The following is a 16,536-nucleotide window of genomic DNA, read 5'->3' on the forward strand; positions in this document are numbered from 1 at the left end:
AAATTAAAAGGATCCCTTCCACTTTAACCTTACTCTGGGTATTCCACACACATTCCCTCCATTCACCGCAGCTGGAAAGACATGAGACAGTGTGTGTTTGTCCTCCATATTATTTGAGTCATGTTTTGTATAAACTAATTACCGCTTAGACATGCATGATCCGGCCGCTTGATTAGAATGGCATGATGCTATCACTAAACCCCTTGCTCTGCAAACAGACTGAAATGGCTTTTGTGCTATCATCAGTAGAAATTTGCCCTTCGCGGGGCAGAATGGCAGTTTTCTGTTTGTGTGTGTCCATGCAGCCGTGTGTGAGTGCAGTTTTTTTTTTTTTTTTGATGTGTGGCAGACATGAGGGCAGGGCAGCCCGCTGGATGGGGGAGAAGGGGACAGGTTAAATGTTTTCCGCTGATGTGTGCATCAGCCATGGGGATGAAGCATATATATATTCGGAGAGGCGGCGGTCAGCGTTGAGGGACAAGGTTCTTGGCATCTGCTGCGACACATCACTCTGCATCTGAGCTCAGCAGGTGAGACAATTCCTGCTGCTGTTTTTTTTTAATTGTCATTATTACAATTCAACATGTTCTTGTGTGAAAGCTTCTCTGTTCGTTCGCTTTGCAGCACAAACCATCATGGAAGCCGCCATCACCACCCTTGTCACCCAGTTCAAGACGTACGCTGGGAAAGACGGATCCTCCAGCACCCTGAGTAAAGATGAATTCCACAACCTGGTGACGTCCCAGCTGCCCAACTACGTCAAGGTGCGTCTCTTTAGCTGTTTAGAGCTGCTACACATTTAACAAACCGCAGTTTATAGTGCAACACTGAGGTGTTTGAAGCCTTGAAGCCTCTTGACTTGTACTGTATACTATGCATCAGTGTATTTTTATCAGTTAATAACAAGGTACAATGTCACAAAATAATTCTAATTTCCAATCTCAGCTGAGCATCTCTATCGTGAAGCAATGCCATGCTGGCTTTCTGTTGCTAACACAGTAAAAGTATTGCATATACAGTGCAATTAAATGAAAGATAGCGCCCTCACACCACATTTGAAAATGCGTCGCCATCCGGTGCACAAATACTTTTCCATGACAGCCGCTGAAATACTGCGACCACTTAATTTAAAAAGTATTTTTCTGTGAAAGCAGAACGGAAGTAACTGTGTCATTGTCAGTGGCGTGTAGTTGTTCATATGCCCGTGATGGTTCTCAGTCATAAAGGTCATCTGTCTAAAACAAAGCTGCAGCCTACTGTATCTGAAGCTCACACTCTGTCCACGACCCCACCGTCACCTCTTGGATGAGGGGAGACTGGCACTGGAGTCTTTTTGCCTCTGTTTAGCTTCGTCTTACAGATGTTTTAATTTCATAAATGTGTATAATAGCCACTGTAACGTATGCAACTTAAAATTAAACACACAGAGTAGTTTATTTTGGAGGATTCTATCATTTTATCACTATCATGTGTGACTATAAACTAATTTGTGTGTGTTTTCTTTAGTTAGATTTCTTACTTCATTCATCCATTAGGTGGCAGGACAGCCTTTCAGAGTGTGTGATCTTGCAGCTTGTAATGCTCAGTGTCTCCTCTCTGTGATTGCCCGCAGAATGCCAGCGATCCCGGGGCCATCGACCAACTCATGGGCTCGCTGGATGAAAACAATGACGGGGAGCTGACTTTCTCGGAGTTCTGGCAGCTGATTGGGAAGCTGGCGAGCAAGCAGGGAGGCTTCAGCCAGTAGAGCTCGCCGCCTTCAGTCATCTGTGGCTCGGAGCCGATTGTGCAACACCAATCGGCTCGGCTTTGGCCGTCCAGCTGTAAACTCAAGGGCATTTGAATTCTTTTATCGCTCCACATATGCAACCATTTAGTTAACCATTTGTTGAACGCGGGGATTTGTGAATTAAAAAGGATTCATTGTCTTGAACCCTCAGCCACTAACACACCGTCTCCTGTCATTCATTCACTGTATTATATGATGTCCAGCCGCCCACATTTGTCCAGGAGTGTATTACCGCCATGATTTAGGGGCCTGTAATCCTATATGCGGCTACAACTACACCCTCCAGACCATATCTTGTTCCATAGAGCTTCAGAATGCCTATACAAAGCTGCCTGTCCAAGCATTAAGCAGCGATGATGCAAAAGAGAGGCCTGGTCTTTACTGTCTATCAGTGAGGCCGCAGCAGACTGGCTAATGTGGATATGTGAACCAAACCCACCCCAGTAAGTCAGGGAGGACTTATTGCGTTTGCAGTTTAATTGCATTGTGTTTCTTTAGTTTGTAATTCTCCGTGTTACGGTCACTTTGTATTAATTCTGATGTCTAGACAGAGTTATGTGTGCTGGCACGGTCCCCAGCTGTTTTACGGCCTGTTTGTCTGTTTTAATTTTAAAAGAGAAAGGGCGCTAGTACCTGATTTGGTGAACGCAGATCAGCCGATATGAAAATATGACCTTTGTATCCAAATCACACAAGATAAGGTGCAAGATGATAAGGTGGGAGGATCGAGGATGGGCATATGAGTCATCAGGGCCAGGGACAAAATGAACCTGGTACCCAACTAAGGGCACCGTGCATTATCTGAAAAACAGAGTTAGAGTGAGACTTGTACATGCAGAAGAGGGACAAATAGTAAGATATAAAAGCTTAAAACCTGCTTTAAAATTCTGACAAAAGTGCTTTAACTCTAAAACATTTGCCACTAACACTGGATTTTCCTGCAGTAGGCTATTTTCACTAAAGATTCCTTCACTCTCAAATTTCCAAAGTGTCAGCTGGGAAACCTCTTGCCCTCCGTCACAGCCAAAGTTGAAGCTGAAGTTATCTATTGTAGCTGGAAAACTCTATTTTGTTCACGTTTCTAACGTTTTAAAGCGTAAAACCAAAAGATACGTTTGTTTCCAAGACATTCTCATATTTTTTAATACGCATAATAAATTCCCGGCTTGTGGCTCAACTTTCAGTTTCAAATATCTTTTTTCTATCTGTACATTTAATAGGTTTAATGCGTTTAAAAACGCCTCAGCCTTGTGCAGATGAAGTAATCCCACCCGCCCTGTCCTCTCGTCCCAGCAGATGAGGCAGCTCCAAGCCACACTAGCTGGCGTGAAACTAAGCAAATCGCACATGACGCGAAACAGCTGGCCCACGAGCCAAAGATAATTCCAATAAAAACCAGCTCTTAAGTGTTTTGATACACTTTCACTCCCTTTTCTTGAGAGTTAGGGTCGCGCTCGTCCACATTCCCAGTTCTCCCTCTCACTCTTCCAGGTACACGCCCTTTGACTTGTGAAGGGGGAAAAGTTTTAAGGACAGGGAAGAAAAAAAAAAAAACCTAAATCACGGAAGAGATTCTGCAGTCCTACTAGTTTGGCAAGTTCTCTGGGGCTCAAAGCGGCGTAGAAAGGCGGAGAAGAGGGCAGAAACTCAAACTTGCGCACATTTATACACTTCTCTTGTCCCGCAGACGGTAAACGGTGAGTTGAATGCGTCTTTTTGGATTATTTCGGGTTTCTCTCCCACATAGGCAGCGTGTTTGCTCATCGTTTTTGCCACGTTTCGATAAACTCTTGCAAGAGCCGTCCCGTGAAACTTGGCCGTTGTCCGGCTGCAGGGCGGTTTCAATGACTCCGGTCCCCTGAAGTTTTAGGCTCACGTTGCACCCAGAAAATAATGAATCATATAGTGGACGGTGGCTAATTTTGCTTTTTTACAAGAGTTTACTTTTTCGGGTTTTGTGGCTGCTATGCGACAGCACGCGTGGTGTGCGCTCCTTTTCTAGAAAAGACATTTGATATTTTTGATGAAGATCAGTTGTCAAGTGACCGATGAATTGCAAACAGCCTATCAAAAATTGAAGTGAGTCGAGGTGACAGAGTATTTGGCTTCAGGAGCTCATCCAATGGGCATCCGGGTCGCGCGTAAAAGCGCATTTATTTTAAGCAAAATAGTGTCCAAAACTGCTCACAGTATGTTTTTTTTTATACAAAGAGGCCCACCCGACTGACAGCCTGGCTTCCCTGGGGATTTTTTTGCAAGTTTGTGTCGTTTATGACAGCTCCCCTCGTCACCGTTTTACAAACTCCCTGTGGTGTTAATGGCAAACCCGACGCTTGTTGATAATGTAGCGCACGCGTTCCTACATTCACTCTTCTCTTGTTTTTTGTTTTTTTAGTCGTGGAATTGGATTGAAGTCAGCCCCCGTACGTCTGCTCACCGCAATTTACGACCACAACCTAACTTGTTCCTCTGTTAATATTTTATGCCACACTAGCGGTAGTATTGTCATTACTCTGCGCACGTACCGTATCACATTCGCCGATTTGGAAACGCAACACTCAATCTACTTTGAGCTCTGGAGGGAAACGGGAAACCTCTGGTTGTAGGCCTGTATATTTAATCATTAGCGCGGTTGTTTTGGGGGGCTTTTAGGGCAAATAGCGGGGATAGTTTGTCTCCCGAGCTGGAAAAGGCGAAGCTCTGACGTGGGACGGATTCGTTCGTCTAAATTAGGACAAGTAATACCACCTTAAGACGGGTCACTGGGTGAATAATGCATGTGAGAGTGGACCGAAATGGCCATTCAAGAACAGGGGAGATGTCTTTGTGTGTATTTTTGGTAAGGACAGAGCCGTTACTGGAGTTGTGTGCTCTGGAGGGTGTGTCACCTGCGCAGGCAAAAGTCCCCTGAAGTTGCAACAGAACGCGGGATTTGCCTGTGAATGTGAAATAAACTGACAGAAGACGTCTTAATTCAATGGGAAAGTTTAGCATTCACTCAGATATGCGTGTTTTTCTATCATTTATGCTCCTGGCTCTTGTTCGACGACAGCTGTTTTCACAATCAGAAGGAGTATGTTCTCTCTACACATGTAAACTTGTGGCTGCATTGTGCTCCAGTGGGAAAGACAGTTAGAAATCAGTTGGTCACAGGCGCAATCCTAAAGGGGTCGAGTGAAATATTAGATTATAATGGCCCTGTGGTGTCACAGCTTGTTGTTCCTCAAGGTATAATGAGACCAACAGACTCACTCCCTAATTGGCTGTACTGTAGAATATCTGTCGCTGCTGGGGGTGCTTTGAGTGTGACTTGCACTTCAGTAGCTGAGATATTAATTTGCAGTCGAATGACCCCAGCGAAGCGGCATCCTCGCTGACACAACAGGCCCGCGCGGTGCTCTCTGATCGGTATAAGCCGTTGTTTGCTCTGCGGCATTTGAATACTGAAGCTGACAGACGAGTACATTTGCCTTGGACACATCTAGTCTCCCAGCTTTGGGGCAAACTCGCTCGGAGCTGGCCTGTAAATTCCTGTCTAAGTGAGCTCCACAGACAGCAATGAATGGAATTCTTGCAAACATGTGTCACTTACTGGCATGTAACACTTTGAACAGCGCCTGCAGATCATCTGTACATCTTTGCGAGATCTGCATTCTTGATTGTCTCTCTGTCGTAGAAAGCGGGACTCCAGTTTGTGTGTGTGTAATAAAATGCAGCTAGTGTATTGCAGGAATTACAGTCAGAAAGTTGGGTAGTGGCTGTTTTAATGCTGCAATGTGAGCACGGTGGCTTGAGGAGAATGAGGAGCAGCAGAGCGAAAACAAACATGAGACGGTGGCAGGTAAGGGAAGGGAGAGTGGCACTGAAAGAGAGAGGCGAGTACAGCTGGCAGGGTGGCAAAAAGCGAGACAGAAAGAAAAGAAGGAGAGAAGAGCAGACAGGGACTAGGTAATCCCTTAGGTAACCCGAAGCCCCGTCCCCTCGGCAGCTTCGGTAGATCAGATGACGTATCAAAGATCAGAACTTCCATTGTGCATCACAGCTCGTCTCTCAATCAGACTCCCTCTCACCCTCTCCACTTATCTCACGTCACCGTCCCTCCCTTATTGCGGCTCTAGATTCAACACCTGAAACGAAAGGCCTCGCTGAGACGCGAACAGAGTTTCATTTTCCACTGCATGTGCCGAATTCTTGAATAAGTTTTGAATCAAATTATCCTGCAACCTCCTTCCAGCACACAACAGCTACTTTATGTATCTATCTAGCTGTCTATCTATCTATCTAGTGCTCACACCGCTGTCTTGATCTCTCCTTTCCCCAGAGAGAGAGGAGTCATGGAGAACGCCATTCAGAGCCTGGTGAAGGTCTACTTGAAGTCGACCAAGGGAAAAGAGTTCCTAGGAAAGAAAGAATTCCAGAACCTCGTCACGACCCAGCTGAGCAACATCCTTTCGGTTAGGAAACCTTTATTGAACCCCTCTGAATTGTTGCCAACACCTGCATTATGTAACGGCCTCGCAGAGAAGCACAAAGTCTCACATTAGCGCTTGCCAGTATCTTTTTAACAGGTGATTTGTGACCAGTCTGTGGGGTAAGACGCAGCAGGTGAATGGGATTCTGATAAACTTGTTTCTTATATAATACAATATGACAGAGCTATTGATAGAGGGCCGTTTACTAAACATGTATTCTGTGATTTCACTTGTGAGACTTCATTTTTGATCGTTTCATGCTTGTGTGTGCCCACCACCTAGGACTCAGATAGCAATGATGCGGTCAACAACATGGCCCAGGGCCTGGATTCCGACCAGGATGGCAAGGTCGGCTTTCCGGAGTACATGAAGCTAGTCGGCTACCTGGCGGTTTCGCTGAACGAGCAGCGCAACCTCGCCAATGAGAACCCCGAACAGAACGCTGCGGCGGGACAAAAAGAGGAGGAGAAGCCGGGGGCAAACGAAGAGCCAAAGGCGGAGGCGACTGCGGGAGCAAAGGTAGAGGCGAACGCAGATGCAAAGGCAGAAGCGAAGGCCGAGGGGGAGACGCAGCCCGAGCCTGCGAAGGAAGAGCCGGCGGCGGCCGTAGAAGTAGTAGAAGTGGCCGTGAAAGAAGAGGTGGAAACGGTAAAAGTGGAGGAAGCTGCTGAGAAGCCTCCTGCAGCTGCGGAGGAGGAAGCGGAGAAGACGACGGACGAGGCGGCCTCATAGGGGACAATCCATTCCTTAACAACAGAAAAATCACACTACACACTTAAATTCAACACTACACAGCTTTAATGACGCCAAATTAGGTTGGAAAGCCACTAATGTCTTTTTAAAACACTTAACATTGACACTACATAAACACTACAAACCCAGCTCTGAATACAAACACCATTCCTTTTACATGACGAATGATTAATGACAGCAGAATTATTGCTTTGTACTACTATAGTTACCACTATGTTCATATGTACAGCATGTGCATCCCACTATTTAGCACATTTACCTCATTATGATAATATACTATGATAGCATGCTGACGTACACTATCGTGTCCATGCAGTACCCTGTGAAACCTTTCTTGCACATTTGACCAAAGTTTCTATCTATTTTAAGAAGAAGTTTAGTTTAAATCCTTACTTTTCCCCCAGTTTGATCTGGGCCGCAGTTGTGACATGCAGCCTTACATCACAGTACCGTACAGTCCTTTGGGTTCTTGGTGAAACATCTTGGGAGGCGCTAATGGCTTAAGCGAATTGTTTGACATTCTGTTTGCAGGGGCGGGGGAAACTGCTAGCTTGGCTCTGTGAAAAGGTAACGACAACAAAAAAAAAAATATTCTGCTGCCCTCCTGGAAGCTCACTAATGCTATGATCTTGTTTGTCCGAGCTCTTCAGTTTAGTGAGCTTCAGAGGAGGTGGTGGAAGGAGCCAGGCTAGCCGTTTTCCTTAAGCTCTCCGCAAGAAAGCCAACACGAGCATTTCTAGAAATGTCAAACTGCTCCTTTAACGGGTGCATGAGAATCTGACTCTAAACTTTTTTTGTTTTATTTTACATCCTTTTACCACCTTTTTAATTCGCAGTGCTATGAAGCTGATTTAGCATGACAATAAACAAACAGTTTTGCTGAAGCTTTGCATTTCTTCTGCTCACCTCAATTTGTGTTCTCAGTGCGCCATCACACCTTCCTCTTCTTCCTCCTCCTCCTCTTTCTAGTCTACTTTATGGGCTCTCTGTCTCTTTCTCCGAGGGAAGTTCGCTCCGTTCCCTCCGCTCCCTCCGCTCTGGGGCGGCCATGAATTAAGACCTGGAAGATCAGGTGTGACCCTAGGCTAAATAATTAAACTTCGGGGAATGGAATCCACACCAAAGGACCCTTACGGTCAAAAAGGGAGCCCAAAATAGTCCCACGGGAGACGGCTGGTGACTAGAGGAGCTGGTCAGAGAAGGCGTTCATGCAACCGAATCCACCTGGATTAGAGGTGAACGAGAAGAACGAGATAACAAAACACCAAGAAGTCGAGAAACCCATAACAGGTGTCGCTTGGTGGAAATAGCATTTTCAATTAGCTCCCGTGTAATTGTGTATTCAAAACAATGGCAGGTTGTACTTGTTGACCCTTAGGTGTTGTCTGCATTGACCCCTGGTAGCACTGGATAGATGGAAGGGATAAGAACAAGTCTCTGCAGAAACTCTTGTCTCGGAAGCCCTCTTTAACAAAGCCCGTTGTTTTTCTGCTGGTTTACTCGTCGGTTGTTCAGGCTTGCACGTTTGTTTGTCGGTCGGTCACGCCCTCGTACAGTTTAAAGACCCCGTTTGACCTGCAACTGGATCCTTGTGTACCAAGGCATTGGGAAACTACTGGATTACGCATTTGATGGGTAACACATCCTGGGACACAAAACAATTACATGAAAGTAATCCCGGGCTCTGGTGAACCCGCCCGTCAGACGAGGTGTCAAAGGGATCGTTGTCAGAGGTTGTGCTTTTTTTTTTTTTTTTTTTTTAAGTCAAAAACGAATACTGAGCCATCTATATGAATTTTTGTGGTGTGACCTTTTACAGGAGGCTAATAATAATAATAAGATGTTGCATGCTATCAGAAAATTATTTTGCTATATATTACCAATGTATTACCATTATCGTGGCCATTATTTAAGTTCCACTTGGCCTCTTTATATTTAACTTTTAAACCTATATCTAACCACTATGGAGATCACTTGAAAATGTACTTCTTTGACACATTATATGCAATCTGTTAATTACATTTTAATGATTTGTAAATTGCCTCATCATCAGCAATGTAGCCGTGATGCAGAAAAACCGCCTTCTCTCTGCATTAAGTCTGTGTGTGTGTGTGTGTGGCCACCTGCATGCAAGGTGCTTAAGGCGCACACATCGTGGGCACACTACCAAATGTGCACTTTTTTTTTTTTACTGCTGGAGCACCTGGCACTTCAAACTGCTTCACAGCAAAATGGGCAAGACAAATAAGCTTGAGTCATGTGATCACTGCGACACTCCCATTGTAAATACTGTCATTTACACTCACCCTGCTCAGCTTTCACACTCACAATGTTTCTTGCATCATTACTAACACTTATAGGACATTCTGGGCTTTTTGGACTATAATATGTGCTTTATTAAAATCATTTTATGTCCATGGTACTTCCTGCAAGGAACTGAAACTTCAAGTCTCTTGCACCATACACATTTAGCTTCCTATAGTAGAGCAAAATTCATTTACTTTGCACTAACATGCACATTCCTATATTTTATGTGAACAGACTTGGATTAAACATCACTTGGGAATTAGCTTATCACAAATAATCCCATCTTTGAGCCTCGTTGGAACAGCACCCGCACCGCTTTCTTCCAAAGACGCTGGACTGTCTGCGCAGGCAGTTTTGTTACTGTCCCATAGCGTAAACCCCACCCAGCCTTAACTCATGTAGATTAAAAACATGCTGGAGCCAAGCATGGCAGGCTCGCAGCCAGATTTCCATCACCACATCATAAGTCTCATTCAGTCTGAGATACAGTAGATGGAGATAAAAGCCGGCGTTGGGAATCCTCCATGAGTGTGCATACGAGTGTGCATACAAGTGTGCGCTCTCGAGGCCCGTCGGGTCAAAATGTTTGTGATTACGGGACCGTTCCCAGGATATCGTGCAGGATTTCATCACAGTGCTCTTGTTTATTTCCTGCCGAGTGAAATCGGGTGTGTGTGTGTGCTTAGCGGTTGGACATATTTCAGTCCACTGTCATGTCCAATAAACTTCACAATGCTAATATTTCAACTTATGTAATGCTGTATCATTTTTTATTTTTTTTTGCTTATTCTATGTAAAGGCTAATATTGAATAAAACTGTGACAATGGCACGCTTTTCTCGGTTTCTTGCGCAATTAAAAATCCGGGTATCAGGTGTGTACATGTGTGATGGAGGGAGGAAAGGAGAGAAAACACCTGCAGAGCAAGAGATAGAGAGAGAGAGAGTAAGAGGGTGAAGGAGGGGAGGAGGAGGTGAGGAAAGGGGGAGGGAGGGAGGTGAAGCAGCTGATATTTAAGCCACTGGCGAACTCTCTCCCCATCCATCTCTGCCTTGGCTCCGTCCCTTGCACCTCTTTACAGACAAAGGAGGCCCTCCATCAACACTCAGGTAAGACAGACAACTTGGAACGGCTGCTTCAGCAGACTTTCTCGTCTGCGTCCGACGAAGGTTTCCTCATACAGAAAAGTATTTTAGCAACTTTTAGCGACTGCATACTCCTAAATAGCCGACCGAGCCTCAGTGCAGGAACACGCTGGGCGCCGGGCGCTCAGCGGGGAGGCTCGGAAAAACAGAACTGCGTGATGACATTTTGTGTGCCCTGTTTGCTTTCCACTGAGGTGTGAGCTCTGAGATGACAGGGAGTGTATACATCCATGAGATGTAAGTGAAGCCAACAGGTGGAAAAGCAGCGTTGACTAATGACAACAGTCTGTCACTCAACCTGTTCCATCACTAAGATTACATATGCATTATTACTGATAGCATTTTTGTGTCTCCATGGTTTCCTATTGTATTGTGCCAGTGAGACAGATGACCCCTATAGACTTTCCAGCTAGGGCAGCTTTGGTGTCCACTTGGCCTCCTCTTTTGTCTCCGCAGCCCGCAGCCCTGACCTCTACGGTACAATGCTCCGCAGCATGACGACAGGCAATAACCGCTGACTGGCATCAGCGTCCCTGTCTCCTATTGTAACGGCAGATAGTTAATAAATCATGCATGCGGTGATTGGCAGGTCGTTTTGTGTGGTTATGGATTAGTCTCCACATAACGGTGTATTATTTTTATATCGTTTGGTAACTGAACTTTTACGTTGAATGCGTGAGCGTGGAATGCTATCACCTGTAGGCACTAGTTAGAGTATATACTGGCACCTCAGGTTACTCACCCCCTAAGTTTCTGAATGTGATTACCAGACAAGGGTTGTGTTTCACTCCTGGTTCACATTTTGAATACAGGGTCAAGGGACGGAGTTTTACGCATTTACCCCAGGGTAAATTCTCATGCGTTACCATCTCAGCTACCAAAATGTTAACCCGAGCACCGTAAAAACAGCCGAGTTTTTTTTTAAACACATCTCACACGTTGCATCATTGACAGTGACTTATCTGTGTTTGTGTGTGAACAGTCTCTCCACGAGTCCAGCACAAGCAGCTCCAAGATGCCGGACACAATGTGTGTAAGATTGTTCGCTTTCCAACGCTATCCTCCATCTTTCCATCCACACCTCTGAAACGTAAAACCTAGTAAGGTCACGCACACATCGTGGCCAGACTACTTGAATTTGGGTCAGTAATAGCCTCTGCACTACACGCAGAGCGTTATTCAACCCGCTGTGTAGAAACGGGAAATCCTCTCCTCTTTGTTTTCCATCCATCCATCCATCAATCTGCCTGTCCTACTATCACTTTTTTTCTTGGAGGTGGCTTCACCCTCGATTGCTATGTGGCCGCACATGCATTTGAGGCTGGAGCGGGCATTTTGTGGCAGAGTCTGACCTTTTGACCTGATATCCTCCCCAGCATGTCCAAGGAGCCCAGTTCCGACCTGGAGAGTGCCATGCAGATGCTCATAAAGACCTTCCACAAGTACTCGGGGAAGGAGGGCGACAAGTACACTCTGAGCAGGGGTGAGCTGAAGGAGCTGCTACTAGAGGAGCTGGGGACTTACTTAGGGGTAAGAGAAGTGTGTCAAGAGGCAAATATGCGCTTGCACACTAACACACTAATGCAGTTTTGCAAATATGCATCACAGAAGTGAAGGTATGCGCTCGCATACTGTGACACACAAGTTTGAACAAGCCTGTGCAGCGATGTATGCCCACCCACACTTAACAGAGAACACATTCTTAACCCTATCTCTCTCCCTGCGCACTCTACTGACAGACCTCCAAAGATAATGAAGCGGTCGAGAAGGTGATGAACGACTTGGACGCCAACAACGACGGGGAGGTGGACTTTACTGAGTTCATCATTCTGATGGGCGCCCTCACGGTCGCCTGCAACGACTTCTTCCTGGACAAGGAGGACAAACCAGGGGAGAAGAAAGATTGAATCAGTGCAAGAGAAGGCGAGGGGAGAAAAGTGGGAGGGAGTGGGTGGAAGAGGAGGAGGAGGAGGAAGAGGAGGAGTGAAGGAAAGAACTGTGACTGTAGGAGAGATAGAGGACAGAAGTGCAATGGCTTTTTGTCTTATGCAACTTGTAAACACTACAACTTAACACGAGGGAAGCCAGCAGATAGTTTGCGGGTTTACAGAACAAGGGGCGTTCAGCGGGGAGTAGTGTTTTTGTTTCCTCTGCAACTGTTTTTCATACCACAACTTATCCGGAGCTAGTTGCGCTGTCCTCAAAGCAGTGGGGTGACTTTGCATACACAACCTGGTCCACTTCAACGCCTGCCTTTCAACTCACATACACCAGTTTCAGCGGTTTGGTAGATTTAATAAGGCACCGGAAAGAAGGAAATGGATGTTTGAGCATATCTTGCACACGAATAGCCTAATTTGTGAACATATATTAAGTTATAGATTATCATATTATTGTATGTACTCAGTGTTGGAATGTATCCCCTCTCTTGAGCCTATTTTGTAATCTTTTTTTTTTTTTTTTTTTTGGTAATAACCAATGCTTCAAAACATTAAACAAGGCATTTAACCAACTGTTAATTGTGGTCTGGTCGGTCTCACGTACAACACAAAAGTTGCACCACTGCCATTCATCCACAAGTCTGGCATGAATGGCTGCACCTGGAAATGAAGCTGAATGAGAGACAATGTCAGCAAACTGTCAGTGTTGGTGTGTGCGCATCCCTGTCACCCTGCGTGTATATGTTTGTGTGGGTGTGTGCGTGTGTGTATTGGGGATTCCCACAGAGTAAACTGCTCCAGCTCACACATCCTGCCAACAATATCCTGCAAGTCTTGTTCCACTAGATATAAGCTGACCCAGATGTTTGACTTGGCTCCGCATGGAAAACTTCTTCAAAAGAGGAAGACAGAGAGAGGAGAGAGAGAGAGAAAAGAAAGAGAGAAGGAGGGTGTGAGGGAAGACAAAGTGGTGTGCATATGCCTGTTTGTGTGTGTGTGTGTGTGTGTGTGTGTGTGTGTGTTTGAGTGTGTGAATGCAGAAAGGACAGCACAGGCAAGGATCCAATTTATGAACTACATCAGTCAAGTATGTTACTTGGAAACTGACGGTATAATCACAGAGGAATGTTCAAGTTGCTGTGACTGAGACCTCTGTGTTAGTGTCCCTCACACACACACACACAAACACAGATCAGAAAATCAACACGTCCTCTTCCACCTCATTGGCTTTTATGGCTGCTCGTCACTTTTAAAATATGACGGAGGAAGAAACGCGAAGCAGCCCGAATCATGGATCCTCTCCTTTCAACCGCAGCGATTCCTTCACTCCTGGGTGTAATTGTGCTTGAACACTGATGAGGCTTAACCGCCTCCTCCTCTTACCTTCGGCAATTTTACGAAACTGATTCCAGGTCAACCGGCGTCTGCAGGCGTGGTTTACGCTATCTGCTTTCAGCCCTCCGCGTTCCCCCGAGGTGTCCTCTGGTTGGTTCGTTTGAATATTTGAGTTTGACGTCCACGGGCAGCTCAAAACAAAGTCCACAAATGTTAACCCTGTTGTTGCCTGAAGGGGAGCAAACAACCTGTTATGACTGTTAACGGGCTTTGTTCACCTGCTTTATGATTCTCACGTAAATCTACTGTTTCCATTGTAGAGCTACACGTTCTAATTGAAAGGGAGATTAAATGCAATCTATCATTGCACCCATGTCAAGGTGCAACTATCTAATCTATGACAAAGAGTTGTATTGCAAGTTCGGCTCCTTTGTTCCTGACTGCAGGTGCGTTTGGTGAAAAGGGGAATTACATAGTATGCCAAGAGGAACTGTTTCTAAAGTCGTGACACCATCTGCCAAGTGCAGTCAATCTGCACATCATCTGCAGCGCATATGACAGACATACAGAGTCCATGTGGAAGATGTAATCAGATCCTTAAAGGGCGTCATTACCTAAAGTACGTGGATGAACCAGTGCACATGGGGTCAGCAGCAAAGCATATTGTGTCCACCTAAAACACAGCCCAACTAAGGAAGTATTTTGCAACATCTAAAATACTATCACCGCTTTAGCTTGCAGCCTTTTCCGCCAGGGAACTAATATTACATCTCTCTCTTCAAAGCCACCACACTCCATTGATAAAAAACCACTGTTCTGCTTCTGTGTGACTTAAGCGACGAACCAAACTCACACCATAAATCAAATTAACTACCCAATCAAGGCAACGGCTGACCTGCAGCTCCTAAGATCTGTGAGGTCAAAACTGCCCCACGACCGTTTTTGGAAATGGAGTCTGGTGGCTTTAAAGGGCGAGCGATACAACATCTTTAGTTCCCTGTCGGAAAAGGAGGTCTGACAGCGAGTTAAAGTGGTGATAAAGTTCTAGATATACTGTAGGCCCACCCTTAAACTGATGCAGATGTTTTTTAGGTAGATAAAATACGGTTTGCTGCTGATCCCATCCACAGCTGTTCATTGCTTGGCTTCTGTGCCAGCACTAATCTCTGCTTCTCCAAACTGGAGTCCTGACAACCACCACCTACTTGAGGTAATTGTCTAACTGCTTTACACCGATCAGGCATAACATTATGACCACCTTCCTAATGTTGTGTAGGTCTCCCTTGTGCCTCCAAAACAGTTGTGACTCATCAGAGAATGGACATGGGCCTTCTGAGGGTGTCCTGCGGTGTCTGGCAACAGAATATAGTTAGTGGGGGGCATTTGGGTCCTATGGATTGAGGGGAGGGGCCTCTGTGGATCATCCCACAGATACTTGATCAGTTTGGGATCTAGTGAATTTGGAGGCCAAGTCAACGCCTTGCGCTGTTCTTCATGTTTTTTGAGTTGTTCCTAAACCGTTGTTCCTAAAACCTGCTGGGGGATGACTGCTGCCATCAAGGAGTGTTATTGCTATGGGGTGGGGGTGCCTGGTCTGGTCTAAGTAACATCCACACTAATGTTAGGTCCAAAAGTTTCCCAGCAGAACATTGAATTGTCACAAGATGTTCAACATTATTTACTTCTCCTGTCACTGGTTTTAATGTTCTGGCTGATCGGTGCATGTGCTTCAAGTACCAACTTGGTCTGATGTTGAGACACTGTAGATGTAAAAAGAAATTAGGCAGGTCTTTGTCCAGTTAATTATAAGCTGTGAATTAATAATCCAGGCGAGACAGTTATCCTCAATAAGTTCTGCAGTTAATTCTCAGTCACATGACCTTCTCACCGACACAGCGACAAACAATGGCTCACCCAGCGAGCAGTATCTTAAAACACACCTGACCTTGCCAGGTGAGCCGAATCAAACTAAAAGCATTATACATCGCACATGGCAGATGCTGTCTGTGTGAGGAAACGAGACGAGCAACACAAAGCCGGGGCCATGTCACTGGCACAGAGCCTGAAGCATCTGATAAGGACGGCCGGATCACTTTGGTTACCGACAGAGCAGGTCAAGCGACACCAAGATGTCAAGCCTTCACGTCCATCAGGGAGTCAGGGAGCGATCACGTCAAGCTGTCACGCAAGCCTGAGAAAAGGGCAACGGCAGGCGGTCGCATGAGAGTAGGATGGCACACACGTGAGAACAAAATGAAATAATTAATTCACGTATACAGTAGCATAGGTGCCTCCAGGACTTTATAATCTGATGATTGATGCTTTTCCAGGTGTAGCTGGCTCACTCCTGGATAGAATTTGAGAAGGCCTGCTTTGCTCAGGTTCATGAAATCCATCTCCATAGAGGACCGCAGGGAAACCTTATGTGTGCAGCACATGGCTGGAGAGGAGTCAGGAGACATGTGGATTACAACACCGGTAGAAAGTACATAATGTTTTAGGGGTACTTTAGAGCGTTTAAGAGTAGTGCTTTAAGAGTAAACCACAGAAGTCCCAAGTCTTTAGACGCTTGGCCCCACATAGAAAGTATTGTGTAGTTTAGGGCCCCTTGTCACATTTAGGATGTTTGTGAGTTTCACCAAAGAGAGGCTTCCTTTCTAAATTTCTCAAGTAGTTTCATCCACATTGATGCAGTGTTGAGATGAATAGTTATTTAGTTAATTTGTTTGTTTGCGAGGACGTGTTTGGTTTCTTGAAGATGTTTCACCACTCACCTAAGTAGCTTCTTCAGCTCCG

General features: G+C 45.5%; 3 protein-coding genes across 4 annotated transcripts; all 3 read left to right on the top strand.

Moving 5' to 3' along the window:
• Positions 1-437: 437 nt before the first annotated feature.
• On the top strand, positions 438-1,947 carry s100a11 (S100 calcium binding protein A11). Its single transcript, XM_084563642.1, has 3 exons — positions 438-530; positions 625-764; positions 1,613-1,947. Exons 2-3 carry the CDS (start codon positions 636-638, stop codon positions 1,745-1,747), a joined length of 264 nt encoding a protein of 87 aa, XP_084419768.1. The 5' UTR covers positions 438-530; positions 625-635; the 3' UTR covers positions 1,748-1,947.
• A 1,192-nt stretch (positions 1,948-3,139) lies between these two features.
• s100u (S100 calcium binding protein U) lies at positions 3,140-8,775 on the top strand. The gene is made up of 3 exons (XM_084563145.1): positions 3,140-3,486; positions 6,111-6,243; positions 6,544-8,775. The coding sequence occupies exons 2-3, from the start codon at positions 6,124-6,126 to the stop codon at positions 6,991-6,993; spliced, it is 570 nt and encodes a 189-aa protein (XP_084419271.1). The 5' UTR covers positions 3,140-3,486; positions 6,111-6,123; the 3' UTR covers positions 6,994-8,775.
• A 1,598-nt stretch (positions 8,776-10,373) lies between these two features.
• s100s (S100 calcium binding protein S) lies at positions 10,374-13,287 on the top strand. 2 transcript variants are annotated; one of them, XM_084562703.1, is made up of 4 exons: positions 10,383-10,429; positions 11,448-11,494; positions 11,842-11,995; positions 12,205-13,287. In XM_084562703.1, the coding sequence occupies exons 2-4, from the start codon at positions 11,481-11,483 to the stop codon at positions 12,370-12,372; spliced, it is 336 nt and encodes a 111-aa protein (XP_084418829.1). In that variant the 5' UTR covers positions 10,383-10,429; positions 11,448-11,480; the 3' UTR covers positions 12,373-13,287. The 2 variants fall into 2 exon arrangements, with proteins under 2 accessions (XP_084418830.1, XP_084418829.1); XM_084562704.1 differs by lacking the exon at positions 11,448-11,494 and having other exon boundaries at positions 10,374-10,429; positions 12,205-13,285.
• The last annotated feature ends 3,249 nt before the right edge of the window (positions 13,288-16,536 follow it).

Source organism: Chelon labrosus (genome assembly GCF_963514085.1).
Source record: "Chelon labrosus genome assembly, chromosome: 16".
In the NCBI taxonomy this organism is placed as follows: domain Eukaryota; kingdom Metazoa; phylum Chordata; class Actinopteri; order Mugiliformes; family Mugilidae; genus Chelon; species Chelon labrosus.